The sequence below is a fragment of the Myotis lucifugus genome, unplaced genomic scaffold (genome assembly GCF_000147115.1).
Source record: "Myotis lucifugus unplaced genomic scaffold, Myoluc2.0 scaffold_629, whole genome shotgun sequence".
Lineage (NCBI taxonomy): Eukaryota > Metazoa > Chordata > Mammalia > Chiroptera > Vespertilionidae > Myotis > Myotis lucifugus.
In genome coordinates, this window is record NW_005871677.1 from 64,092 (window position 1) to 91,121 (window position 27,030).

At 58.4% G+C, this 27,030-nt stretch overlaps 3 protein-coding genes across 9 annotated transcripts in view; 2 read left to right on the top strand and 1 right to left on the bottom strand.

Moving 5' to 3' along the window:
* The window catches only part of BEST2 (bestrophin 2), a 4,255-nt gene extending 1,624 nt beyond the window's left edge, over window positions 1–2,631 (top strand). Inside the window, exons 4-9 of the mRNA XM_023746119.1 lie at window positions 4–171; window positions 464–541; window positions 705–857; window positions 943–1,023; window positions 1,206–1,360; window positions 1,800–2,631. Coding sequence (XP_023601887.1) covers window positions 4–171; window positions 464–541; window positions 705–857; window positions 943–1,023; window positions 1,206–1,360; window positions 1,800–2,223 — 1,059 coding nt within the window. The 3' untranslated portion in view covers window positions 2,224–2,631. The remainder of the gene's footprint in view (window positions 1–3; window positions 172–463; window positions 542–704; window positions 858–942; window positions 1,024–1,205; window positions 1,361–1,799) is intronic.
* Window positions 2,632–4,544: 1,913 nt separating this feature from the next.
* Window positions 4,545–15,784, bottom strand: HOOK2 (hook microtubule tethering protein 2). 7 transcript variants are annotated; one of them, XM_023746123.1, is made up of 22 exons: window positions 15,632–15,784; window positions 15,020–15,105; window positions 14,878–14,950; window positions 13,750–13,800; window positions 13,510–13,642; window positions 13,360–13,427; window positions 12,948–13,010; window positions 12,573–12,653; window positions 12,320–12,480; window positions 12,095–12,235; window positions 10,755–10,956; window positions 9,855–9,965; window positions 9,665–9,752; window positions 8,975–9,044; window positions 8,174–8,311; window positions 8,015–8,102; window positions 7,785–7,819; window positions 5,729–5,811; window positions 5,546–5,646; window positions 5,216–5,326; window positions 5,076–5,147; window positions 4,545–4,996 (listed from the first exon to the last, which is right to left on the bottom strand). In XM_023746123.1, the coding sequence occupies exons 1-22, from the start codon at window positions 15,674–15,676 to the stop codon at window positions 4,847–4,849; spliced, it is 2,151 nt and encodes a 716-aa protein (XP_023601891.1). In that variant the 5' UTR covers window positions 15,677–15,784; the 3' UTR covers window positions 4,545–4,846. The 7 variants fall into 7 exon arrangements, with proteins under 7 accessions (XP_023601891.1, XP_006105086.1, XP_023601893.1 ...); XM_006105024.3 differs by having other exon boundaries at window positions 5,546–5,649; XM_023746125.1 differs by lacking the exon at window positions 14,878–14,950 and having other exon boundaries at window positions 5,546–5,649.
* A 10,755-nt stretch (window positions 15,785–26,539) lies between these two features.
* Window positions 26,540–27,030, top strand: part of JUNB (JunB proto-oncogene, AP-1 transcription factor subunit) — a 2,310-nt gene continuing 1,819 nt past the window's right edge. Inside the window, exon 1 of the mRNA XM_006105055.3 lies at window positions 26,540–27,025. Coding sequence (XP_006105117.1) covers window positions 26,846–27,025 — 180 coding nt within the window. The 5' untranslated portion in view covers window positions 26,540–26,845. The remainder of the gene's footprint in view (window positions 27,026–27,030) is intronic.

The following is a 27,030-nucleotide window of genomic DNA, read 5'->3' on the forward strand; positions in this document are numbered from 1 at the left end:
CGTCTCACCCCTCCAGGGTTTATGACCCGCGAGGAGCGCAAGAAGTTTGAGAACTTGAACTCATCCTACAACAAGTATTGGGTGCCCTGCGTCTGGTTCTCTAACCTGGCGGCACAGGCCCGGCGGGAGGGCCGCATCCGGGACAACAGCGCCCTTAAACTGCTGCTGGAGGTGGGCTCGCCAGCTGGCCATTCATACAAAACACCAGAGACATTATACCGTCAGACGACGAGCCACGCGCCTCCCACGAGGCCGATTCCAAACACCCTTCCCTAGCAGCCCCCAGGTGCACAGCTATCTCATGCCCCCCCCCCCCAGGGGTACACTCACCACTAAATACTCTCCCTGGAGCCCCCAGAAACACACGGTGACCACTCACCTCCATCCCACACTAAGTACCCACACTAATCCCCACGTGTGAGCTCACCAACCAGGCCGGCTCATGACTTGCATCTGCCCCCAGGAGCTGACTGTGTTTCGGGGCAAGTGTTCGATGCTCTTTCACTACGACTGGATCAACATACCCCTCGTCTACACCCAGGTAATCCCGCAGTGGCCTCCTCGTAGACCTGAGGAGACGCACTGGTCTCAAGGGGACATGGAGGGCCAGCTAAGACCCTGTCACAGTGACTCCTGACCCTAGCCCTGGTCTCTCCGAGAACCCGAGGCCAGGAGAGCCCTGACCTGGCCACTGCTGCCCCCAGGTGGTGACCATCGCAGTGTACAGTTACTTCCTGGCCTGCGTCATCGGTCGCCAGTTCCTAGACCCTGCGCAGGGCTACAAAGACCACAACCTTGACCTGTTTGTGCCCGTCTTCACTCTGCTGCAGTTCTTCTTCTATGCCGGCTGGCTCAAGGTGGCTGGGGCCCTGAGCCTGGGCTCCGGGAGTGGGGCGGGCAGGGGCTCTCAGGTCTCCGCTTACCTCCCTTCTCCCCACTCAGGTGGCAGAGCAGCTCATCAACCCCTTTGGAGAGGACGACGACGATTTTGAGACCAACTTTCTGATCGACCGCAACTTCCAGGTGAGACTCCCTTGAGCCCAGACCCAGGCTCCCCAGGTGGCCCTGGCCTCACTCACCCCCGCCACGACTTGCCCAGGCCTCGCCTCTGAACCACCCTTCTCCCCTTGGCATCACACTCCTGAGGGCCCGGGCCTCGGTGCCCGTGCTCTGCTACCCCGCCTAGCACGTGTCCACGGCTGCAGGTGTCAATGCTGGCCGTGGACGAGATGTACGACGACCTGGCCATGCTGGAGAAGGACCTGTACTGGGACACAGCGGAGGCTCGGGCCCCCTACACCGCGGCCACCGCCTTCCTGAGGCTGCAGCCCTCCTTCCAGGGCTCCACCTTCGACATCACGTGAGCCAGCGGGGGGAGGGGAGGGGGGGCCTGCTGGATGCTAGGCTTATGGCACTGTGGGGACTAATTGAGGGGGGTCTCTGGGACCCCACAACAGGGCTAACGGCTAAACTGGAAATTTGGGGCTAAGAGCTAAAGTCTATGAGGAGAGTGATTGCGGTCAAGGTCTGGGATCAGGCCACTAATTGGGGTCAGAGCTAAGGGCTAAGGTGTGTGAGGATTGGATGGTGGTCAGAGGCGATACAATGCCACAACTAAGGCTTTGAGGCCTAAGTTTGAGCAGAGCCAGAGGACAAGGCCTGGCTCTTGGGTGAGCGGCCACAATCTTTCAGACAAATGGGTGAGTGCAGCCAGGAAAAGCAGTGGGCCTCGGTCCCACCTGTCCACCAAGGAGAGGGGCGAGGTAGCAGGGCTGACCCCCTGTCCGTCCATCCCACAGGCTGGCCAAGGAGGACATGCAGTTTGAGCGGCCCGACGGCGCGGACTTGCCGCTGGGCGAGGCGCATGGCGATTTCTTGCAGCGCCTCCTGCCGGTGGGCCCGGGCATGGCTGCAGGAAGCCAGCTGGGCCGGCGCCTGTCCGTGTTGCGCCGCAAGAACAGCGGCGTGTCGGAGGCGTCCACAGCCGCCAGCTGCGCGGGCACCAGCGTCCTCGATGGCGTAGCCCCGGAGGGTGACTGTGGGGACCTACTGTTGGACTCCGGACTTCGAGAGCCGGAACCCGAGCCCCACACGGGGCCAGAGCCGCCAGCCCCCGGGCTGGACGCTGAGCCCTTCACCAGAGTGTCCATGCCCGCACCCAGAGGGCCGGCTCCGCCCTGGCTGCCCAGCCCCATTGGCGAGGAAGAGGAGAATCTAGCTTGAGGCCCTTGGGCCCAAGATCCCCAAGAACAAGGAATCAAGACCCACGCCGCACCCACGCCGACATCTGGGTCCGCATAAGCCTCTCGTGAATTTCATCCGCCGGCTTTAGACCAGTTCCTGCTACCCCTGCTCCTGTCTTCATGTCTGGCCTGTGTCTCCTGTGGGCGGCCCTGGGCTAAGGGCAAAGGGATTTTTCCAGCTTAGAGCAGCTCATTCTTCCTACCAGCTCTACTCCCCCCTCCCCCCACTGCCTGGAAGGGCCCTATGTGTGTCCTGCCTTTATTGTTTCCTTAAAATGGAGATAGGAGTGCCTACCTCTTTGAGTTGTGAGGATGGGAATGAAATAACAGCTTTAAAGCGTTTGTACATAATAGGTGCTCAATAAAATGTTAGTGGTTTCTACTCAAATGCTGTTAGTCTGACTTCTCCTGCCACACATTATGCTAAGTCTGATTTTAATAAATTTCCAGGTTATTTCATGATGCCCCGCCCACTTCTTTCCAAAGTCTGCTCTCTGAAATGGCCCAATCAGCACACACAACTTTACTCATTCATGTACCAGCCACAGTCCCAGGACTACAGCTTCCTGCTGCCAGCCTTGATTTATGATTCTACAAGCAACCTTTCCACGCCAAGTCCCTGAATTCTCACATACCCTTTTAGTGCTCCTGGTCTTAATTCAATCATCTGCTGATGACTCTGTATTTAGATGTCCACACAGGATCCCTCCCGTCTCTAGACCCATAGATCCAACTGTCTTCTCAATGTCTCCATGTAGGGATCTCTCAGGCACCTCGGACATAACAGGTCCCAGAACCAGTCCCCTTTGGCTCCCCAACCTCTCTCTGTCGGCTCTGTCCGTCCAGATGATGAGGCTAAAAGCTGGAGTCATCTCTTACCCTCCTCCACACTAACCCAGCAGCAAATCTCATTGGCTTGGTCTTCAAACTGTATCCAGATTCCAACCATTTCTCCTTCCTCTAGGGCCCCCACCACTGTTATGCACCCACCCAGCTGGACTAGTGACCTCCACCCTAGTCTCCCAGCTCTGGCCTTAACCCCCCCGTCAGTTCCTCCCACAGCAGCCAAGGGGAGCCTATGAACAGGACTACAAAGACCACAACCTTGACCTGTTTGTGCCCGTCTTCACTCTGCTGCAGTTCTTCTTCCATGCCGGCTGGCTCAAGGTGGCTGGGGCCCTGAGCCTGGGCTCCGGGAGTGGGGCGGGCAGGGGCTCTCAGGTCTCCGCTTACCTCCCTTCTCCCCACTCAGGTGGCAGAGCAGCTCATCAACCCCTTTGGAGAGGACGATGACGATTTTGAGACCATTTTATCTATTTCCAAATTAGATAACACGCTTCCACGACTCCCACCGCACTTAGGATAAAAGCTCAAGTCCTCTCCGCAGCTCACAAGGCCCTGAGCAACCTCCCTGCCCTTGTCTCCTCCCTTCCCCTCACTCACTCCACACTATCCCTCTAACCCACCCAGCAAGGTCTCATCTCAGGGCCTTTGACATGGTGTTCCCTCTGGCTGGATCGCTCTTCCCCAGATACCTACATGGCCCCTTCCTTACTCGCCTTCACGTCTCTGCTTAAATTATATCAATTCCTTGGCTAGACTTCTTTTGCTGGCCTTTTATTACAAATCCCCACTTCCTGGAGCATTTGAGATCTTGCTCCCCATCATGCTGTCAATTTGGCTCCAATAAATTATTATTACTTTTGTTGTTAATCCTCACCCAAGGATATTTTTCCATTGATTTTTACAGAGTGGAAGGGAGAGGGAGAGATGGAGAGAAACATTGATGTGAGAGACACATCGATTGGTTGCCTCCTGCATGCATCCCGACCAGGACCAGGGAACCTGCCACCAAGGTATGTGCCCTAGACTGGAATGGAACCCTGGATCCTTCCATCTGCAGGCTGACACTCTATCCACTGAGCCAAACCCGCTAGGGCTCAAATAAATACTTATAAAAAAAATTTAATCACAGTCTACCTCCTGCATCCCCATCACTTCTGTCTGCTTTATTTTTCTCTATTGCACTTCTCACATAAAATTTTATCTATTTCCTTTATTGTCTGTCTCCCTTCATTGGAAATAATGGCTTCATAAGGCAGAGATTTTTGTCTGAAGCTTCTTTAAAACCCACCACACACGCACAGTTACACAAATGCAAATATGACACTCACCTCTCACTGGGTACTATCAGTCATTCACACTTTAGTAAGACCACAAGCCAGGCCCTTCTTAAAAAGCAGTGGTCTGAGTCCTGGACCCATGTTCTCTCCCCCACCTCAGTGCCCAGAGTCCAGCCAGGGCAGATTGAAAATCTTTATTATTTTTCTTCTCAAATATAAAATCACTCTCTCCATCCTGGCAGCTCATTAGCCTCAGGAAGAATATTAAGGGTAAGAATCACATTGCTAAAAAGAACACACCCATACCTGCCTCCCGCCCTGTCCTGTAGCTTGTCTCACCAGGGAGAACAAAAGCCACAGGTCATGACCTCAAGGCTCTCAAGCAGCTGACCCAGGCATGATGCTGAGCCCTGGGGGAGTTGGGGGGATCTAGGATTAAGCCCTGACTGGCTGGGCAGGTGGGCAGGATCCTGAGGTCCATCAATGCTTGTCAGCGGGGCGCATGTTCAAGTATGCTAGGCGTCCCAGGGGTCCACGGCGAGCATTGGTAGCCAGCCGCTGCTGTGCCAGGAATGACTGAGCATGTGCAGGCGCCCGCTCTTCCCCCGCTCGCTGCTGTAAGGCCATGCCCTGGAGAGAGGGGTGTGGTTGGCATTAGATGAGCCCCGGGGATGCCCCCACACTCCAGCGCTGGCGCTGGTGCACTCACCATATTATACCAGGCACTGATGAGCAACTTTTCTTCCTGCTCCCGCTGGCTTCGATTCTTCTCAAAGTCCATCTGCCAAGGATGCAAGAGTCAAGGGCCTGGATATGCTGGGGGCAGTGAGGAGGGATGAGGGCACCCACCTCCAGGTGTCGGATTCGGACTTCCCGCTCCCGGAGCTGTGTCCTCAAGGTATGGAGTTCCGGAGGCACCCCCCCAGGTGGCCGCTGCTTTGGTTCCAGGGTCTGTATGACCTAGAGGTTGGGGAAGATACAGCCAAGGTGACCTTGGCTTCACAGGTTGTTGGACACAGTGGAGTGTGTTGAGTGTGACAACTCATGGCGATGGTGTAAGAGTCTGTGACATAACGGGGCGTGACAGGCCTGGGGGTGGGGGCAGAGCTGTGCAAACTGCGGGAGGCGTGACCCAGCGGGAGGCAGCCGGCTGGACAGGAGGTCACTCAACATCCTCACCGTGCGTGCCTTGTCCACATAGCGGCGGTACCGCTCCTCCATGGCCCGCAAGTCTGCGTCCTTCTTCTGCAGGCTGTCCTGAAGCTCCTCGATTCGCCGGTCTGCTGGGGGAACAAAGTGGCCCCTCAGGTGCACGCCAAGCTCAGGTCCCCCCCACCCACCTGGCTGTGGAGCACGGCTCACTGCTGCCGTCGCTGGGTGGCTCCAGCTCCTCGATGTACTCGCGCTTCCGCTGCAGCTCTAGATCCGCTTCATGCAGCTTCTGCCTGTGGGCAGGGGACAAGCAGCGGTGGTGGCAACCGAGGTATTCCCAGCGGGAAGTGTCCCTGCCCGGCTACAGAGGCCTCTCCACCTGCCTCCCAAGCATAGCGGCTGTGTGCTCTGGCCCCACTGCCTCCTCTGCCACCAGAACCACAACCCTCCAGACCCCTAGTCAGGTGGCCCTTAGACCAGCCCCCCCTCTGTCCACTTCTATTTCACAGCTCACATTCTGATCCAGCCACCACTACCCTCTGGAGGGATTGTTCTACTCTCAGCCCCTCAGTTCCATGCCCCACCCAACAGCCAGTGATCTTTCTAGAATGCAGATCTCTTGTAACAAAAGGAAATGCAAACTATAAGTTGTACCTATGTTTAGTGCCCTTTGCCACCAGTGGCAAAACACAAACCATTTAATAACACTCTCTGGAGGTGACACTGTTATTGTGCATTGAACGTGAAACATAGTATAACACCTAATAGTTACATCTACTGAAACTACAAAGGCATGTGCCCCCTGAGCCACCAGTTCCACTTTTGTGATATATTTGCACACAGGTGAAACAATGCATATGCAAGGTTTTACACTCGGTTGCCTTGTTTGAAATTGTAAATACCTAGAAAGAACAAGTTAGCCAAAACCGGTTTGGCTCAGTGGATAGAGCGTCGGCCTGCGGACTGAAGGGTCCCAGGTTCGATTCCGGTCAAGGGCATGTACCTGGGTTGCGGGCACATCCCCAGTAGGAGATGTGCAGGAGGCAGCTGATCGATGTTTCTCTCTCATCCATGTTTCTAACTCTCTATCTCTCTCCCTTCCTCTCTGTAAAAAATCAATAAAATATATTTTAAAAAAAAAAGAACAAGTTAAATACACTATGATCTTCACAGAAAATGCTACAGACCAGCCCTTCTGGCCCAGAATTTTATAGGAGCATTAAGCTCTAATGCCTCCAAGTATCCAGCCTCTGTAAGGAAATAACTTTTTCTGTGCTCGTGTGAGCCTCAGCTACATTCTATCCTTGGTCAGAACTGAGAAAGCCACCACCCAAATCGTTTTCAGTAAGGCCTAGGTTCCCCATGGAAACCCAGCTGACACAGGCCGCTGTATATATATTTATCCTCATCCAAGGATATGTTTGTTGAGTTTAGAGAGAGGAAGGGGAGAGAGAAGAGAGAAATATCGATTGGTTGCCTCCCATACATGCCCTGACCAGGAATTGAACCCGAAACCTTTTGATGCACAGGATGACACTCCAACCAACTGAGCCACCTGGCCAGGACCAGGCTGCTATATTTATAAAAAATAATGATGATTTATTTGGAGAAATTTCTCTGTCATCTTAAATAGGAAAAGCAAGTACAGACTAGCACGTATTATACCACCTTTGTGTAAATAAGGACAGAAAATTAAAATCAATATTCATATTTGTTTGTATTTGCTTTAAAAAGCCTTGAGGGGGAAACACTTTATAAAATAAATGATTGTCTAACCACTAGGCTGTACACCTGAAACGAATACAAAATAATATTGAATGCAAACTGTAACTGAAAAAAGAAAAGGAAAAAATCCTCTGGAGGGATTGCCATAATAAACTAATAGGAATGGGGGTAGAATAGGGTGGAAATGAGTCAGGGTGGGGGTAGTCGGGGGAGGAGGGGACACTGGAGATATACATTTTGGTTTTTAAACTATAAATGTGATCACTATTTAAAATAGTTTTTTTAATAATGTAAAAAGTAAAAGATGACTATCGCTTTCAGCAAAGAGAGACTTTGATGAAATTCTCTGTGGTTTCTCCACTGCTCCCCAAAACAGTCTTTACTGCTTCCCGTGGCCTTGAGGCCCCACTAGATCCCAACTTTCAGTCTGTATTTCTGCTGACTGGTTCGCCTCACAGAGGACTCTCCATGACACCTCCCATCCACCACACCTTTGCCCCGGCCTCCCCACCACTAGGAGAGCCATCCCTCTGGGACTCACAGATGCTCCTCCAGCTTCCTCTTCAGTAGGGCCGGCTAGGGAAGAGAAGAGGGTGGGGTGAGTGGGGTCCGGAGGCCCCAAGCCTTTTCTGGGGTGAGGACAGAGGTGTCACCCCGGGGCCCATGGTACTTACAATGGACTGCGTGGGGCATCGGGCAGCAGGTGGGGAAGAAAAGAGGGTTATTAGGGGACAGGAGGGAGGGCCAGGCAGGAAGGAGGTGGGCACTCACGTCCTCGCTCTTGCCCCCCTGCTCCTTCAGTGCCTTCTGTAGGTCCTCCACCTGGACCCGCAGATCCAATAGCTGCTGCTGGTTCAGCCTGCGGGGTAGGTGGCCGCTCAGTGCCTGGCCGCAGGTCTCCACCGCCTCCCCGCCCTCCACCGCGCTCACCGGTGCTGCGTCTCCAGCTGGTGGCGCGCACGGTTGGCCTCCTCCAGGTGGCGCTGCAGCTCCTCCTGCCGCTCCCGGTCGGCCGCCTCCTGCTGGCACAGGCGCCTGTTCTCTCCCTGAAGCTGCAGGAGCGTCTCCCTGCGGACCAGACCCCAGGGGGAGAACGCTGCTGGGACCAGTCACCCCGCAGCTGGCGGAGGGGACCGGGAAAGGGACAGGGCCCTGGGAGGAGCCCGGCCAGACCCTAGGGCAGCCCTAGAGTCCTGGGGACCGGGCCTAGGTATTCTGAGTGGAGCTCTGGGGACCAAAGTGGGCCCGCCTAGGAGCTGGGCCTAGGGGCGATGCTGGGCGAGGGAGGGGCTACAGGAACTGGTTTGAACACGTAGGGAAGGGGCTGTGGGGAAGGAAGACGCAGGAACGGGAAGAGCTGCGATGGGAGAGCCTTTCTGGGCAGGGCACAGGGCACTGAATTAGCAGGAGCTGCACTGAGGACAGGGCTGTGCCCTGGGAGCAGAACCCAATATGGGCAGGGCTGGGGCACGGGATTTTTGTGTGCCTGGTGGAGCAGATGGGTTGGACCTGCTTTGTGCACTGAGGATGGACCCTGGAGAGGCAAGCCGCCGAGAGGGCTAGAGCCCCCGAAAGGTAAGAGCAGAATTCGGAGTGGGTGGGCCTAGGAGTCCAGGTAGGACTTGGGAACTGAGCTGGCTGGGTTATGGCAGGTGCTTGCACTGGGGACGGGGCTGAGGGTGGCACTGGCAGGCCAGGGTGTGGCCAAAGTTCTGAGTGACCCCAGGATACCTGAGCTCGGCAGGTAGGATCTCTGCTGCCAGGTTTTCCACAGCCGGTGAGGTGGGATCCAGCGAGGGGTCTGGAGAATGTGAGAAACGTTTTCAGGTAGCTGCACGGCCTCCACTCCCATCCTTAAGATCCTCTGTCCAAGAATCATCTTTTCTTTTTAATCCTCACTCGAGGATATTTTCCCATTAGTTTTTAGAGAGTGAAAGAGAGAGGGAAAGACAGAGAGAAATATTGATGTGAGAGAAACACACCGATTGGATTGGTTGCCTCCTGCATGAGCCCCAACCAGGGCCCGAGCCTGGGAGGAGCCTGCAACCGAGGTACGTGCCCTTGACCAGAATCGAACCTGGGACCTTTTGGTCCACAGGCCAACGCTCTATCCACTGACCCAAACCAGCTGGGGCCAAGAACCATCTTTGAGGGCTCAAGTGCAGACAAAAGCCTGGCTTGACATAAGCCCCCACCATTACCTCCAGCCTGGCAAGGAGCCGTGATGCCTGGCCCACCCTGAGCTCAGGAGGACAGCTCCCACCTTCTGTCGGCCTATCGCCTGCCCCTCTAGTGTCCCTCCAGCAGGACCGAGTTCTGCTCCCAGCCTAGACAGGCCCCGAGGCACTGCCTTTTCTGCCTGCCTAACAGCACCCCAGGCCACACACACTCCCAGGATCCCGGGATGGGCCCCAAACTCACCAGCCTGGCTCGGTCCCCGAGGCTGCAGCTGGGCACAGCGCAGCTCCTCATTGGCCTCCCGCAGTGAGTCCCGCTCAGCCAACAGCCGCTGGAGGGAAGGGGTGCAAGACACCACTTGAGGCCCACTCGAGTGGGCTACCCCATGGTGGATGGGGGGAGGGGGGCTTGTGTGGTAGGACCTCAGCCTCACCTCTTTCTCCTTTGTTACCGACTCATACTTTTCCTCCAGATTGCGACACTCAAATAGCCATTTTTCAGCCTTCATGGCCTCCTCCTGCTGCTGGCTCTGCAATTCCTGAACCTGAACAGAGGGGAGGTGTAAGGATGGCAGAGTGGGAAGAGGGGCAGGGACTGAGTTCAAGGTAAAGGGGCAGGGCCCTGGCTGGTTGCTCAGTGGTTAGAGCATCGGCCCAGCACTGAAGGGGCTCAGGTTTAACTCCCGGTCAAGGGCACATAAGTGGGTTGCGATTTGCTCCCTGCCTCCCATTGGGGCATGTGCAGGAGGCAATCGGTCGATGTGTCTGTCTCACATCGATGTTTCTCTCCCCTCTTCCCTTCCTCCCTCCCACTATCTCTGAAAAGTAATGGAAAAAATGTCCTCAGGTGAGGATTAAAAAAAAAAAAGGTGCCCGGCGTGGCTCAGTGGTTGAGTGTCAACCTATGAACCAGGAGGCCACAGTTTGAGTCCCAGTCAGGGCACATGCCTGGGTTGCGAGCTCAATCCCCAGTGGGGACATGCAGGAGACAGCCAATCAATGATTCTCTTTCATCATTGATGTTTCTCTCTCTCCCTCTCCCTTCCTCTCTGAAATTTTTAAAAACAAAATTTTTTTAAGGTGTTAAGGTGAAGGGGCAGGGCCAGAGGACCCAGCCTCAAAGAATTGGAGGGGCTGAGCTTCAGATAAGGAGCAAGGCCCAAAACCTAGAGAGCAGCTGGCCTGCCTAAAGGGCGTGACCATATATATAAACAATAGAGACCACTCATCTCTAAGGGGCTCAGCACCACGTGAGGGTCCCCAAAGGGAAGGGAGTGAGCCAGGAGGGCCCAGATGCAGGTACAGGCTCCCAGGCACCCCAGCCCCTGCCGCACCTGCAGCCGCTGCGCCTCCAGCTGGGCGCGCAGAGAGCCAGCCCTGCGCAACTCCTCCTCCAGCTGCCGCGTGCGCTCTGCGTGGCCAGCGTTGCGCTCCTCCAGCTGCCGCACCTGCCTCCGCAGCTCCCTGAGCTCTCCCAGGCGGCTCCGGCAGCTGCTCAGCGTGGCCTCTAGCTGCCCAGCACGCTCCGAGGACTGGCTGGGGGAGGGGGCAAGTGGGAGAGGTGGCTGGGATCTGAAGTCAGGGTTTAGCTTGGACGCAACGCCCTCAAGGCAGAAGGGATCATGTCGGCCTGGGGGCATCTGAGTTAGAGATGGTGGGTCTTGAAGATCATGGTCAGCCTGGGCCTGGTGCTAGGGGGCATAAAGGGAGCCTAGGTGTCAATGCTAACCAGGGTCACAATCAGGGATGCTCAGTGGTGGCACCGTGGTGGGGACACAGGATGGCTGTGGGGTTACAGGGAAAATAATGGGGGCCCAGAGGGATGGAGGAGCCCCAAGGACACTGGAGTCATGAGGTGACTGAGGGGTTGATGTGAGCACGGTGGGTGCAGGGGCGATGGTGGGGCCATGGGAGAGCTTTGGGGCCAGAGCACTATGAGGTCCTTGAACTTACTTTAACATTACAGAAGTGGGGCCCCGGGGGAGCCCTTTGAGGTTACAGAAGGCACAGTGAGGTCGAGGGAGGGGGCGAGTGCTGTGGGGGCCCACTAAGCACAAAGGGGTTGCCAGGGTACTGTGAAGTCACGTAGAGTCGTGTCATGGGGGGCACAATGGGAATTACAAGGGATGGCAAGATTGCTGCACTGCGGGGTCCTGGAGGGCACCATGGATCCCGAGGCATGGGCTGGGGCACCCTGGCCAGATCGCTCAGTTAGAGCATTGTCCTGATGCGCCAAGATTTCGGGTTTGATCCCCGGTTAGGACAACCAGTGAAAGCATGAATGAGTAGAACAACAAACATTGATGTTTCGATGTTCTTTCTCGCTCTAAAAAAATAAGATAAGACTCAGAATGATGTAGTGGGATCTGGGGAGCATTGTGGGGGGCTTGGGCTTGCTGTGATCACAGGGATGCTATGAGGTCTGGGTGATACCACATGGGATAACAGGGGGACCCTGGGTGGGTCCTGGGAGACACCATGGATCAGGGGGCTTGGTGATATCCAGAGGACGTGGCAGAGTCCAGAACAGTGCAGTGGGGTTTAGGATGGCATGGAGTCTAGAGGGCATTATGGGGGTCTACTGGGCATTTCAGGGTTACAGAGGTCCTGTGGCATCAGAGGGGCACTCTGGCAATGGGGGTGTGCGGTGGGGACCCAGAGACCCACCACTCACCGCAGTTCATCCATCTCATCCTTCAGGGCCTGCGCCTCCTGGGCCAGGCTGGTCAGGGCCTGGTTCCGCTGCTGTAGCTCAGTGACCTCCCGCTCCAGCTCCACACACCGCAGATGATCATCCTCCCTGCTGCTCTCCAGCCTGGGGGGTGGGGGTGGGCATGTGAGGGGACCGCACCCACCCCAACCCCCTGACCTGCCTGGCCCCAACCCCAGCAGCCCACACCTGAAGTTCTCTTCCTGCAGCTGCTCCAGCTGGGACTGTAGCAGCAGCAGCTTCTTGGCAGTGAGGCCCATGGCGACCTCGCCCTCTGGCTGGCCCACCCGCTGCCGTAGCACCGCGTTCTCCTGCGCCAGGCTCTGCTTCTCCTCTGACAGGAGCACCAGCTGTGGGCAGCGGGCACAGTGAGCTAGAGCTGAGAAGGGGGCTATGCAAGATAACCCTGCCCTAGAAGCACCTGTCCCCACCTCAGCCCCACCTGCCGCTCCAGGTCCAGACAGCGCTGCCGCAGCTCGTCCCCCTCATCAGCCTCCTCACTCAGGAAGTAGTACCTGCGGGACTGATAGGGGGGCGGCAAGGAACTCAGGAATGGAGGGGAGGAGACTGGGGGAAGGAGGCTGGGATCTCTAGGGGCAGAGAGGAGGGATTCAAGAAACCCTCAGGATCTAGGAGAAAGCTGGGACCTCAGGATCCTGGAGCAAGGTTGTTTGGGAATCCTGGGTACCCAGGAAAAGAGGCTGGGCCCCTGAGGGATGGGGGTGGTTTTCAGGCTCAAACACAAGCCCCTCCTACTCAGGCAGCTCAGAGAATCAGTAATGGGGTTGGTACCCTAACCAGGTGCCCCACCCCTTACCTGGCTGTCAAAGTTCCCATATGTCTCCTGTGACAGGGTACCAGGGGTGTCTTTGATCATGAGCTGGAGGGAAATGGGGTGGCACGGAGATGAGCTGGGCCCTCTGAGGGCAGCCTCCAAGGCCTCCATGATCCATCCTGAGAACCTCTCCATCCTCCTGTCCCCAAAGCCATTTCTCCTATAATCCCACCCTACAGGCTGCCCCCCTGCCAGGGTCCAGCACACAGAGAAGACTGGCCCTTTGACCGTGACTTAGAGCTGGGAGGGCTGGCAGATATGAGACAGGGAAATCTGGCCAGCTGAGTTCCAGGCAAAGGCCCGACCTCACCAGGGCAGAGCCTGTGGCCGTTGCCTCTGCCCTGGAGATGTGCCCTCCCCTGCAGCTCCTTGCCATGTTGGGCACCCCTCCTACCTCCTGGATGGCTGCCATCACCACATGCTGAACCGACTCCTCCAGCGTCATAATTCTCTGGATGTACTCTGGGGGTCAAGGTTGAGGAGACTGAGATTGGGGAGGAGGATTTCTTCGGGTTTCCCCCTAGGGACCCCCTAACCCCCATACCCTGCTTTTTCTCGCAACTGATGGCACAGCCCAGCACCAGCTGAAGCAGCTTGCCGAGCTCTCCAGGGTCTGAGAACTGGCCAATGAGGCTCACATCTGGGAGGTGCTGCTCCAAAATGGGATGTCCTAGGACCTGAGGACAGGTGGGAGGAGGGGTGGGTGGGTGGGTGAGTGTCAGGGGCTCACAGACTCGTCCCCGCCTCCCAATACAACCCCCTAAATCCCTTTACAGTTACTCACATCCTGGGAGTACTCCACCAGGCTCTGTAAGATTATCTTCAGATTGCTGACCTGAGGAGAGACAAGGAATTTGATCACGAGCTGGAGGGAAATGGGGTGGCGCTGAGATGAGTTGGGCCCTCTGAGGGCAGCCTTCAAGGCCTCCATGATCCACCTTGAGACCCTCTCCATCCTCCTGTCCCCAAAGCCATTTCTCCTATAATCCCACCCTACAGGCTGCCCCCCCTCCAGAGTCCCAGAGCCCCCCCAGAAGGTGCCAGGCAGCCCTCACCCTGAATCTATCTTCCCCATCCTTTTTTTTTTCCACCTCCCCTGCCAATCCCTGGTCATCTCATCCTGTTTGGCCTCATTCTCCATCTGAATGTCCCTTCTCCTAGGCCTGGCCTGCCTGCCTGCCTGCCTGCCTGCCTTTTTTATCCACCTGCTCATCTTGTTCCCATGTCCCCAGAATCCAATCACTTATCACCGTCTGTCCCACCACCCTTTGGCCCCAGCCACTGTTACCTCTTCCCTGCATTACTGCATCAGCCCTACCCCAGCTTCCACTTTCCATTCCTCTGGAAGCAGTCAGGGAGCTTTGTCAAGCCCCAGCCAGGTTGTGTCTTTCCTTTTCTAAAACCCTTCCTTGACTTTGCACAGCACTTAGAACCCACCTCCCTGCCCCAGCCCGCCAGGCCCCTGAAGCTCTCACATACCATTCCTTTGCTTCCTGTTCAGACTCCTCTACCATTCCTCAGTCACACCAAGCTCATTCCCAACTCAGAGCCTTTGCACTTGCTCTTCCCTAGCCTGGAATACTGTTCCCCCAAATGTTACACGGAGATCAGCCTATCTGGAGTGACCGTCCACCAACCCCCAGTTGTTCTCACGCCTGGCCTGCTTTATTGTCTTCACACAACATATTGCCACTGGAAGTCAACATTTATGTTTGTGCATGCAGGTTTTTGTTATTCCTTGTGGCATGCCCAGGCCTGCTCGATAGATGAATGGAATAAAGTTGGCTGATCACCAGACATCTATCCCTCTTCCTAACCAGGTCTGTCTGTCCATCGCCCAGGAAATATGTCTATCTGACCCTTCTCTGATCATCTCTTCACCAGTCTGAACCCAGGCGAGTCCACCTATCACCTTCTGCCTCCCGCTGGGACCTGGGTCTTCTGAGATGCGCTGGAGCCAGGCCTCGTTGAACCAGGAAGGGTCTCTGGAGGTGAGAAGGTGGAATGAGCTGCTGGGAGACCTTTCTGGGGCCCTCCCCCTCAGCCTCACTCACATCTGGTTCAGCACATAGGCTATGGCCAGGCCACTGCTCAGGTCCTGGGGGCTGGCACAGGGGGATGGGACGGGGAACGTCTGCAACTGTGGGGAAGAGCAGAGCGCAACAGGCAGCGTCAGGGCCTGGGTCACTGAGCCACTCCCCTTTGCAGACTTTGTCGGTCAGCGTGAACTTCACACAGTTGAGCTTGCACGGTTGAACAGGAGCTGGCCTGTTGCTCCACAAGCCAGGTCCTTGGGGGAGTGACCTCTGCTCACCTGGGACCGGAGGGGGCGTGGCCTCACTTCACCTCCGTCCCACCAACCTCCCGCGACCAGGCCAAGGCGGAACCAAATCACCTGCTCCCACAGGCGACGGGTCACGAGGCCAGCTCACCTGTGGCCCGGCCCCACGTGACCCAGTAACGAAGGGGCGGGACCTCACCTGTCCTGTCCACGCAGACCTTCTACGTGACAGGGGCGGGTGCTCAGGCCAGAGTCCAACGGCCCAGCAAGCCGACGACCCCCTTCCTCCGCCCAGCCCCAGGACGAAAGGTGAGCTGAACCAAGGCCGGGCTCCCGGGCGGCAAGAACGGGCGCTCACCTGCCCCTGGCCCCACCCCCGACCTACCCAGGTGAACAGAGACACACATAGTTCGGCCTTGTCCACGCTCATGGCTCCCGATCGGATTTGACCCCGGCCGTGGAGCCCCGCCACCGCAGCCTCCTCCAGGTCCGCCACCAGCGAGCGCCCGCAACCGCGACCTCCCGCTCGGCCTAGAGCGCCGCCCCGCCCCGCCCCGCCCCCTAGGCGCCAGGCCCCGCCCCTGACACGTGATCGCCTCCCGGCGCCCTCTCAGGCCTCCAGGGCGGCCATCTTGGTTCCGGGCAGCGTTCGGGCGCCCGCCCTGCCGCTAGGGGTCAGTCTGCGCCAACCTTGCGCTTCCGGTCTCACCCTGCTCTTTAGATGGGGGGCTGGGGGGGAGTAGCGGGGACCTCAGGATCGTTCCTCAGCCTCCCTTCGGCCGGGAGGAATTCTGTCTGCGCGGGGAAGGGGCAGCCATTACACATCCTTTGGACCTGGAGCGGGGGGTCTCAAAGGGGTCTGTCTGGTGGAGGTGCCTCGGGAGTCTTGCCCGGGGTAGATAAGGAGACATGGATGTGGTCCTAGGTCGAGGACAGGGTGATTTAGCCAGACAACGTCCTGGTGATGATGGACAAACACACTTGCGCAGCCTGGATCCGTCCTCCACGGGGCTCCCCGCACCTTCACCTTCCCGAGCTCCGGGCAGGGGTCCTCGGGTCTCAAAGCCCAGGCCAGGCCGCCCGGGTCCCCGCGCCCACCAGGGGGCGCTCAGGCCGCAGGAAGGCGGCCTAGGGAGGGGGCTCAAAGGAAAGAGAACCAAAGCAGTTAACAATACAATCGCAGCCACCATCTATTGAGTGCCTACAGTATACAGTCCCTGCGCTTCGCGATTTTCGTATGTAAGCGGCTGGAATCTCCCCGGGACTCTAGATGGCAAGTGGTGTTTTAATTCTCGGTTCACCGGCGGGGAAACAGAGGCTCTGGGTGGACCCGGCTTCGGGAGGAGTGGTAGAGCCGGCGCCCGCCGACGCCCGAGTTCTCCGAAAGCCCCTCCCCCCGGGCGGGCGACATAACGAGCAGTAATTAGAGGTTATTAGCTGTACCCGGAGGGGAGGGCGGGCTCTGCTTCGGGGCTGGGTCTAGGTCTGAGGGGAGGGGCGCTGATCCCGGCAACGCAGAGTCCGGCTCCGCCAGCCCTGCGGCGGAGCGGGTTTGGCAGGATGACCGCAGCCCCCACGCCGCTTCGCACAAACACGCACTCTGCCGCCAGACACGCGGTCCCGGCCCACTGAGATGCGCAGCCGCGCGCACCCACTCGGAGGCTCGTCCACACCCCCACGTCCCCTTCCCGTGTTGTTTTCAGCCTCCAGCCCCTGGGAGCTGGGGGGGTTGGGGTGGGAGGGGGAGATGGGGGAAGGGGCCCGGGGCCCGCAGGCTGTGCTGGCTTCCGGACCGGGCGGCCTTCCGGCGGGCGTGGGAACCGCTGCGGCTGGCTCCGGCGTCCCGCACCCACCGGAGGGAAGGGTGCCGCCAATAGGGGGAAATGGGCCATCCTGGCCCCGGGTAGAAGTGGAAGGTGAGCCAGGAACTAGGGCTGTTGCTGAACAAGGATGGGGGCTGGAGGGTGGGAGTGTTGGTGAGAGGACCTGGTTGCCTAATGTTTGGGGACATACTGGAATCACCATATATTTAGGTTGGGGTCCCCAATGTTCACAGAAGCCGCAGAGATCTTGATGTTTAAAAGGAATCCGGGAATTCAAATATTTGGAGCATGGTCTTGAATTGTTCTAATGCTGATGTGATAGGATGGGCATTCTAGACAACAAGTGACCTGGATCCCCATATTTAAAGAAAGGTCCGTGTGCCATCAATTTGGGAGAGGAGCCACAACCCTCCATCTGGGGCAGCAGGAATCTCATGTTTGGGGTGAAAGGGAGCTCCAATGTGGGCAGAGAAGAGCAGTGATTGCTATAATGGGATGCAGGGAGTCATACTGTTGGGGATCAATGAAAGAGGTCAAAAGCCCTCATTTTGTGGCAGGGGCTCTGTATTTGGGGGAAGGATGCAACCCCCCACTTTTGGTGGGGGAAGTCCCCCAAATGTGGGGATGGTCTGGAGACCCCCATTTCATAGGAACAGAGTGTACAGGTCTGGGCCAGCAGCCCCCAGCTAGTTTGGGGACCCCACCCCCTCCTGTTTCCAGGAACAGCTGGGCCCAGCCTGTGAAGTATTGCTGGGAAGCCGGTGACTCAACCCCTCCCTGCGGCCACAGCTGGACCCCCGCCCGCACCCTCCAGCCTTCACATCTGGGCAGAGACCCAGTCATGAAGGCTGGGATGGGGACCCTGGGATCGTATAATTGGAGGATGGTGCCCTTCCCCCAGGGCTGACTACAGCTATAGTGTGGACACCACGCCACATACCATGGGGGACTCTGACAGGCGCTCTGCACTCCAGACACATCGCTCCAGAAACTTCCATCTTGTCCCCCTCCTCACATCTGTATGTCTGAGTCCATGTAAAGCGTGCTCACATTTTGTAGGTATGAGATGGTGTGTTTGTGATTGTATGCACATGTAGGTGTGTGTCTTGGTATGTCTTGGAGCCCTGGGAATTTTATGCAACAGGCTATCTCTGTGTGATTTGGTGGTGTGTGGGATTGGGGGGCTGTCAGGGGCTGGGGTACATGCTCTCTATTGAGACCTTGCTTTGTGTCTATATACCTGTGTCTTTCTTTGTGTGAGAAGTATGTGACAACCAGTACCTCAATGTGGCTTTAGGGTGTGTTTCTGTGTGACTGTGTCCTACTTTCTATCATATATCTTTCTGTGACATGTGATCCTGTCATGTGTCCTTGGCTTGTCCATGTCCCCACAATAATATGGATGTCACTGGATGTGGCCTTTGGGTTTGTCCCTGTGGCCCTACTTGACTTCATGCGCCGTTTGTGATGAGCCTCATGGGTCTCCATGTCCAAGACTTTGTGTCTTACTTTGTCTTTTTTAAAATATACATATTTTTATTGATCTCAGAGAGGAAGGAGAGAGATAGAAACATCAATGATGAGAGAATCATTGATCGGCTGCCTCATGCAAGCCCCCCACAGGGGATCAAGCCGGCAACCCAGGCATGTGCCCTGACCAGGAATCGAACCCCGGACCCTCCAGTCCGCAGGCTGACGCTCTGGCCACTGAGCCAAACCAGCCAGGGCGTGCCTTACTTTGTCTTGATGGTGATGGTGTGGCTTTGTCAGACTGCCTGTCTGTGTCCCCACCACAAACGGTGGGTGACAGGTGTGTCTGTGTCTATGTGACCCCATCCCGTCCGCTGCAGGGCTGGCTGGACTCTGACGGCTTTGCCACCGCGTGGCCGGTGTCTCCCGGCCCGGGGAGCGCGGTGGGGGGGCCCTGGGCGGGCTGTGACCTTGCTGGGGGGCGCGCTCAAGTCACGGGACACAGCGCTCCGTGGGGAAGCGATGTGCGCACACGGGGTCGGGCGCGCTGCATCCTGCCCGGCTCTGCTGGGAAGGCTCCCGCCCCGGCTGCGGGGGCGCGTGCGTCGTGCGTGACGTGAGACACGACGGGGATCGCTGAGTGCGTGGAGCCCGACGCGGTCGTGCGTGCGAGCGAGCGCGGGGAACAGGGATGGGCCGGCTGAGTGTGCGCGTGCGGGGGCGACTGCTGGGGCGCGAGGGGCAGAGCCCGGCCCCACCCGGGCCTCGGGGCTCCGGGCTCCGGGCGCGGGTGAAGTCCGGGAGGGGGGCGCCGTTAACCCCTTCCTGCCCGACCCGAAACTCGAGGCCCCTCGACGGAGCGCAGGGGCTCCCCCCGCGCCTGGGGGCCGTCCCTGCCGGGGAAGGAACCCCTGTCGAACCGAGACCCCCCCCCCCCCGGTTACCATGGGAACCGGAGCTTTCCTGCAGACGGCCGCTAGCCCCGAGTCCTCCGCTCCCGCGCTTCCTCCGGCTCCCTGGTCGGCAGATCACGCGCTTCCCGCTCCCGGTCTCCAGGGAAGGGGGTTGGGGTCGGCGAGTCCCGGCCTCTGACTCAGGCCGGGCTGGTGGTCCCCTGGCCGCAGCGAACCTTGCTACCCCTTTCTGCTCCCATGTCTCACCCCTTTTGGTTATCCTGTGGAGTGATTCAGATCGCTGGTGAGGGGGTGTTGCAGATCCCCAGACCCTTCAAAGGGAAGGGCGCTGAGAACCATATCCTGAGGACCTCCTGCTCTGGGGAAGGGGGTTCCCCTCTAACGGGGGGTTGGGGAGGGGATATCATCCCCTGCCTGGCCCTAGCCAAGGTCACTAGGGGTTCCCCCCCCCCCTTGAATTGGCAGCCTCCCCCCACCAGGCCTCCCGGAACCCAGCCCTCGGCCCTTCCCCCACAGCCCACAGGAAGTTTTGGCAGAGCCTCTCATGGCGATGAAACGGTTAAAGCCGTTTTCTTATTCATTTCATCCAGGGGCCCCTTTTGACTCAGAGCAAGCTGGGCGCATGCCCCCTTGAGCCGAGCCTCCTGGGGGCCCAGGTTCATACTGCACCCGACATGTACCATTTTTAGAGAGAAAAAGGAAGGCGGTTGGTGCGCTGGCTGGCCGTCTTGGCTGGCATACCGAGACCTGGGTTCAGATCCTGCCTTTGCTCTCCTTGCTGTCTAGGTCTGTTTCCCCATCTGAAAATGGGGGAGAGTTATGTCCAGCTCATAGTGGCATTATGGAGATTAGGTGAATAATGGATGAGATTTTGCATCCAGAGCTGGGCACAGAAGCAGGAAGGGGTCTTGGCCCACAGAAGGACCCAGGCTCCTCTTGTCTCTCAGGCCTGAGTGTCAGGGTGTCTAGCAGGAGCAAGTCCTTGCCAGGCAGGCCTTGCCCCACCCAGGCACTCCGAGGCCTTGGGGTTCATCTTGTCCACCCCTGCCCTGGGCAGGCACCCAGGAAGTGAGAGGCGGGACAGGAATGAAGCAGAACCTGTTGGGCCTGTCGCCTCCCTACCCCCACCCTCATTCTGGGGCCTTGACAAGGCCCCCACGCTGCAGCCCCACCCCCCCGCTACCCTGGACGCCTGGGTCCTGACCCAAGGGTGGCCCGAGGGAAGGGATGTTGGCGGAGGCAGCAGCGTCTAGGGAACATCCTGTGGACTGCTGGCTGGACAGACCAGACGGGAGGGTCAGCCCCTCCCAGGGCAGGGCAGAAGTCAGCTAGGGGCAGAGTAAACAGGGCCCAGGGAGGCCAGACTTGCGGGGGGTGGCAAGGAGTGTACACATACGGTCACTCTGAGAGCCAGTCCAGACACACATACCCCTGGCCACAGAGAGACTGCCAACCTGGGACACAGTGACAGGGTCAGACACACATCTGGGCAAGATGACCCAGCAACGGCTGTCTCACAGACACAGTGGCAGGGCAGACTCAGGAGCAAGACTGAAATGCTGCCAAACACACAAAGCCATCCACAGGCCAGAAGCACGCAGGCAGGGTGTTTGTGACAAGGATAAATCAATTTGGCGTACAGGAAAGATGGACATACTAGCCATAAGCACAGAGAGACATTCAGGTGAGCACCAAGGCTGGCCGATCCAGTGGCATGGTCACACACACGCGGCGACAAATGTGACAGGCCAGAAACACACAGGACAGACACACAGAGGGCTGGGCCTGAGACATAAACAGGCAACACATGCATGTTGACAGACTCAGAGAGAGACAGTCACTTTCAGCACCAGCTGTACAAGGGGTGTTCAGACATTGTCAGACCTAACAACAAGACAAAGCAACATGTGCACATCCACTCACACACTAGCAAGATCATCAAAAAGATACTCAGAAGCAAAAGGGAAAAACATAAACCTATGTTGAGATGGATGGAGAGGACACACACATACAATGACAGCCCCTCCGCAAGTTGTACACACACTCAGAAGGCTCCAAAGGACACCAAGACTTACAGGTACACACTGCCTCACTGGTAACATTCACAGGTCAGGCCCACTGACAGATGGGACAAATGGGAGAGGACAAACTGACATATTTACACATATGATCTGGACAGATACATCAAGCAGAGAGAGGCAGACAGGCCACAGTCAGACATTCATAAACATGTTGGCACAGAAACACCCTGACAGAACCTGTTGGCTAGCATGCATACACACACACCAGCCACAGAGTTCACACATACACATACACACACACATACATACACACACCAGACAGGCCACAGTGAGACAGTCATAAACACAATGGCACAGAGACACCCTGACAAAAACACACACACACACAGACCTCACACACACAAACACACATACACACCAGACAGGAATAAGTTAGCCATATGATCTCCAAACAGCACATGCATATAGGCCAGCCACACGCAATTGATACCACAGACCAGCGGTTGCCAACCAGTGGTCCACTGGTGGTCCGTGAGGTCCGAAAGGTTGGCGACCGCTGCCATAGACCATACACACATACCCACCATCCTCCCTACCCCCAAAGCAGACAGGCCCTACACAGCCCTGCAGGGTTGGGCCAACACACAGACACAGGCACTGGGGAGACAGGCCTCACACACCCTGACAAGCCAGTCATATGCAGCCCCACAGCCCCACAGCCAACCAGCCAGGCACACATGCTCTTGGACCATCTGAGTTACTATGGAGCTCTGGGCTTCCCAGTCTGTCTCTGTCCCCCCTCCCCCCACAGATATCCCTGAACTTCCTCTCTCCAAACATTACCCCCAACTTCCCTCCCTCCTTGCTATTTGTCACTTCCTGGGAGGCCTGGCTCAGCTGCCTCAGTCCCTGGTGGGCTGTGGGCCTTTTTTCTTAGCACATCCCCTGTAAAGGGGGCACCCAGAATCTCAGCAAGGCCCAGGCCCCTCAAGACCTCACCGGGAGTGTGTGTGGGGGGAGACAGACTTAGTTTTATGGGAAACTCCCCTCATGCACAGCTGAGTCAGCCTGAGGAGACAGCCTCTCTCCTTCCTGCTTCCAAGAAAACCCAGCAGCTTCCTCTCCAGCAGAGGGGATGAGGGACCCCCAAACCACAGAGGTGGGGGAGGGAGGTAGCTGGCAGGGCAGGGGTTCCTGAGGGAGGACTTCGTGATTCTCAGCCTCTTCCTGCACGGCTGCCTGTCCACACCCAGGGCAGGGACTCTGGAGGTTGGGGTGCTGTGACTTGTGGGTTCTCGCCCTGGTTTGCCCAGGGCTGACTCACTTGCAGCCCCCAGCCCAGGTTCCTGGTGAGGGCCCCACTGGTCAGTGGGGTCAAGGGAGGAGGGGGTCACCAGACTATTTATAAGAAGGAGACCCTCATGTCAAAGCCGAAAGCCCCAGAGGGACTCGTGGGTGGGGTACGTGAACTTCCCCCTTATCCTGTCCCCACCCGAGGCCCTGGGCCCCTGGGTGTGGGGGAAACTTGGGCACAGAGTCCTCCTCCAGATGCTGGTCTGGAGCCCAAGGGATGGGCAGTCCCCTGCTGCATCTGGGCACCCAGGCCAGGAGGGGGAGGGGGCTATCCTCCTCCTGGGGGCCTTGGCGCCAGTGGGGCGGCTTGAGGGGGTGGTGCCCAGGCCACAAGGGTGAGACTGGCAGGGGCCTGGAACCGGCTGTACCAGCTGGGCTGGGCCCCCGCCCTCCCTGGCTGGCCCATTCCCCACCCCCTGCTCAAACACCCTTGCAGAGTGCATGGAGCCGCTCAACCTCACTCCAAATGCTGGCCTGTCTCCCCTCCCACCAGCATCCCTCCACCACGTGCCCAACTCCATTTCTCTCCGGATTAAAGAAGACCCTAAGTGAAAGGGCCTGAAAAGCTTGGCATACAGTTGGTCTGATTATCCACAGTAGAGTGGCTAATGCTCTGGAGCCAGACAGCTCAGGTTATATCTCGTCGCCAGCACTTATAGCTGTGGGATAGCAAGCAAGTTCTTTTCCTTCCCGTACCTCAGTCTTCTCATCTGTTAAATGGGGATACATAGCATGCATTTTGCTAGGTGGCTGGAAGCAGACAATGAGTTACTCTACTTAAACCACTTAGAAGAGTGTCTGGCCCATGGTAAGAGCCATATAAGTGTTAGCTATTAAAATGATAATTATTATTTCTCTGTCTGCCTATTTTAAGTGTCATTGCTGTCTGTCTGCATGACGCTAACCCTGCCCCCAGTTTGTCTCTCTGACCATCTCTCCCTACCCTGACCCTCACCCCCATTCACCCATTTTTCTTTGCTGTGCCTTTCCTTTCATCTCGACCCCATCTGGGCCAGTATCATGGCTCTCCAAGACTCCCCTAGCCTGGCCAGCCTCAGCACTGGCCAGGGATGACTCACTGTGGCCTCCTGGCCCCTGGGACCTGCAGGTTGGCTTCCCGAGATATACCCTCTGGCCAGACCTGCCCAGCCCCCTAACCCTGCCCACTGCGCCGCCCCCACAGGGCCCCGGCCAGATGTCAGCTGCAGTTATTAGCATGGGCGGGAGACACAGGCCTTGGCAGCATGCCTGCCAGACTCAGCGGCCACTGGAATCTCCCTTGAGCCTGGGGCGGGGGAGGGGAGCAGTTCAAGCTAGGGAAGGAGGGTGGGGGCACCCAGGGGTCACAAGTACCTCCAAAGACCAAAGACAGGGATGCCCCAGCTTCTAGGGGACCTTCCTCTCCACAGCCACTGCTCTGTTGGACTTCCCCTTGCCCCCACATAGCTCAGTTTCTCTTTAACCTCTTTCATTTTCCTTCTCTCCTCCACCCTTGGTGAGTTCTGTACCTGCCCTACAAAGGCTGGCTAGCCCCAGCCCTCAGCATCTCTCTACTCTAAAGAAACTGCCATCATCCAAGAAGATAGAGGCCTCTCCCAGAGAGACTCAGCGTCCCACCTCTTGCTCCAGTGGCTCACGTCTTAACTGTTTTGAAGTCCCACTTTAAGTCTGACTAGAAGCCTCACCATCTAAACCTTCACCCTGTCCTTACTGGGGAAGGGCTTCTGGGTTCACCAAGATTCTTCCCTTGGGTTTTCAGGTCCTTTCAGATGAAGGAGGTACCCTGGGGAGAGAGGGACTCCACAAGGTATTCTGGATAGTTGACCAAACCCCCAGACTTAAACAGGAGTAGGAGTCCTTGCCCACATGAGTGTGGGAGAGGGCACCCCAGACCCTGGGGGTGCTTGTGGGGAGGGGCCCCAGATCTCCGGGCAGAAAGGATGGGTACCCCGCCCAAGGGAGGGGTCAGCCTCGCCAGCCCGCCCAGGCGCCAGGGACGCCTGGAGGCATTGCCCGCCCCCTCCGCGCCCCGTCGGGCTAGGGGCGAAGTCCGATCCAGGCCCGCGGGCAGGCGGGGACCTGCCAGGCTAGGTCGGGCCGGGCCTGGCAACACACAGCCCCATAGTGACTAGGTGGGGCCAGGCCAGGCGGCCGTGGCTGGGGCCCGGGGGTGGAGGCTGGGGCTGGTCGGGACTAGCCGTCGGGGGCCCGGGCGCGCCCTGGGACCTGGCAGATGCCCGGGCTCCCGGCTCCAAGCTTGGGGCCCAGGGACAGCGCTGGCCCCACCCCTTCCTGTGCCCTTATATGGGCGTCGAGGGGGAGACTCCGGGGACCGCACCGCCCCCCAGAGGAGCGCGGACTCCAGCGTGTTGCCACGGCGACCAGGACCCGCTCCCCTCTGCTGGGCTAATGGAATCGTTCCCAAACTGCCTGCCTCCAAGATCGCCCGTGGGCACCGCGGGCTGAACCATTGCTGGCGGGGGCCGGTAACGGGAGGCCTCTGAGGCTGGGCATGTTGGGCGCACCCCGAACTCCGCGGGGTCCCGCGCCCAGGTTCCTCTTCCGAGGCGCAGAGCCGGGCCCGACCCAGGGCGGGGTGCAAGGTCCCGTAGGAACCGAGTGACGGAGGCTGGGCCGGGCTCCTTCCCCCAGGGCTGTTGCCACACTTCCTGCCGCGGAGCTCTTCCCCGGCCTGTTTCTAAGGAAGGAGTGGGGTAGGGCGACCGCGCCCCGGCCTCCGGGCTGGGTCCAGGCACAAGGAGCTGACGCGGGGTCGGTCCAGCCCAAGGTTCCTGGGGATGGACTTCGGGATGGGGACAGGGCACGCAGGCGCCCGGAGGTCACCCACACGACGGGCGTCAATCAGGGAAGACCCAGTGGTCCGACTCCTCGGGGTCCTCAACGGCCCTTCCTTCCCTCCTGTCTCAGTGGGACCTCTGTCATTGTCATCTCAGCTCTGAAGGTGGCCCGACCCTCCTCATGCTCCTTCATCAGGGCATCGCCAATGACCCCAGGGACCCTGACCTGTGACCGTGTCTCCCTGTCCCCCACATGTCCCCTCAGTGGACCCCAGGACCCTCATTCACTGCCTGCCTATCTAGAGCCTCCTTCCCAGTTACGGGAGGCCTCAGCCTCTCCCATGGACTCCATCTCCCCCTCCCCACACTCATCCCTTTTCCTGGGTCCAGCGCCTCCCGTGAAAATGCCAGTCCCTCAGTCCCTCTGTCCTCAGGACCCCCCTTAATTCCTGAGCCAGGCGTCTCCTCTCCTTACCCCTCTCCCATTTTCCCTGCTTAACCCTTCCTTCTCTCTTCTATGGGGTCTCCCAGAGTATTCACAGCCCTCCACCCCCTCTCGGATACTACCGGCCCCTCAGACCTTCTGTGCACAACTGGGGGACCCCCCCCACACACACACACACTTGCTCTGTATCAGTTCCTCGTGTCCCTCACCTCGTACTCCAGGGGTATCATCGCCCTCCCTGGAGCCCCTTCCTCGGGCGCCCAGGGGTCCCCCTGAACCCCTCCCCCTGCAGCCTCGCCAAACCACCCAGCCCGTGGCCGCTGTTTACAAGGACACGCGCTTCCTGACAGTGACGCGAGCCGCCTCCTCCCCTTCCCCACGCTCCCGGAGGGGGGCGCGGGCCCGGCTCGCGCGGCGGCCAATCAGCGCGCGCTTCCGCAGCTGACAGTCGCCGTATAAAGGCGGGTGGCTCGGGCGGAGCGGCCTGGACCTTGAGCGCGGCAGGCTAGCGTCGGAGCCGGCGGACAGGGGGAAGCCGGGGGAAGCGACACCGAGAAGGCGAGCGCACCGGAGAGGGGCCGAGGGGCTCGCGAAGCCGCACCGAGCTCCCGCGCACGGCAGCCGGCGGGCCTCTCCCGATCGGCGCCAGCCCCGGAACGTGCTTCCCGGCGCCCAGTGCTTCCAGCCACCGCCGAAGACAGCGCACCGCTCGCTCGCAGCAGCGAGGCCCGGGGCGGCCCCGCAGGGACCTCCCCAAACCGCCCGGGCCGCCCGGATGTGCACTAAAATGGAACAGCCCTTCTACCACGACGACTCATACGCAGCGGCGGGATACGGCCGGGCCCCGGGCGGCCTCTCTCTACACGACTACAAACTCCTGAAGCCCAGCCTGGCGTTCAACCTGACCGACCCTTACCGAGGTCTGAAAGCACCCGGGGTGCGGGGCCCGGGCCCGGAGGG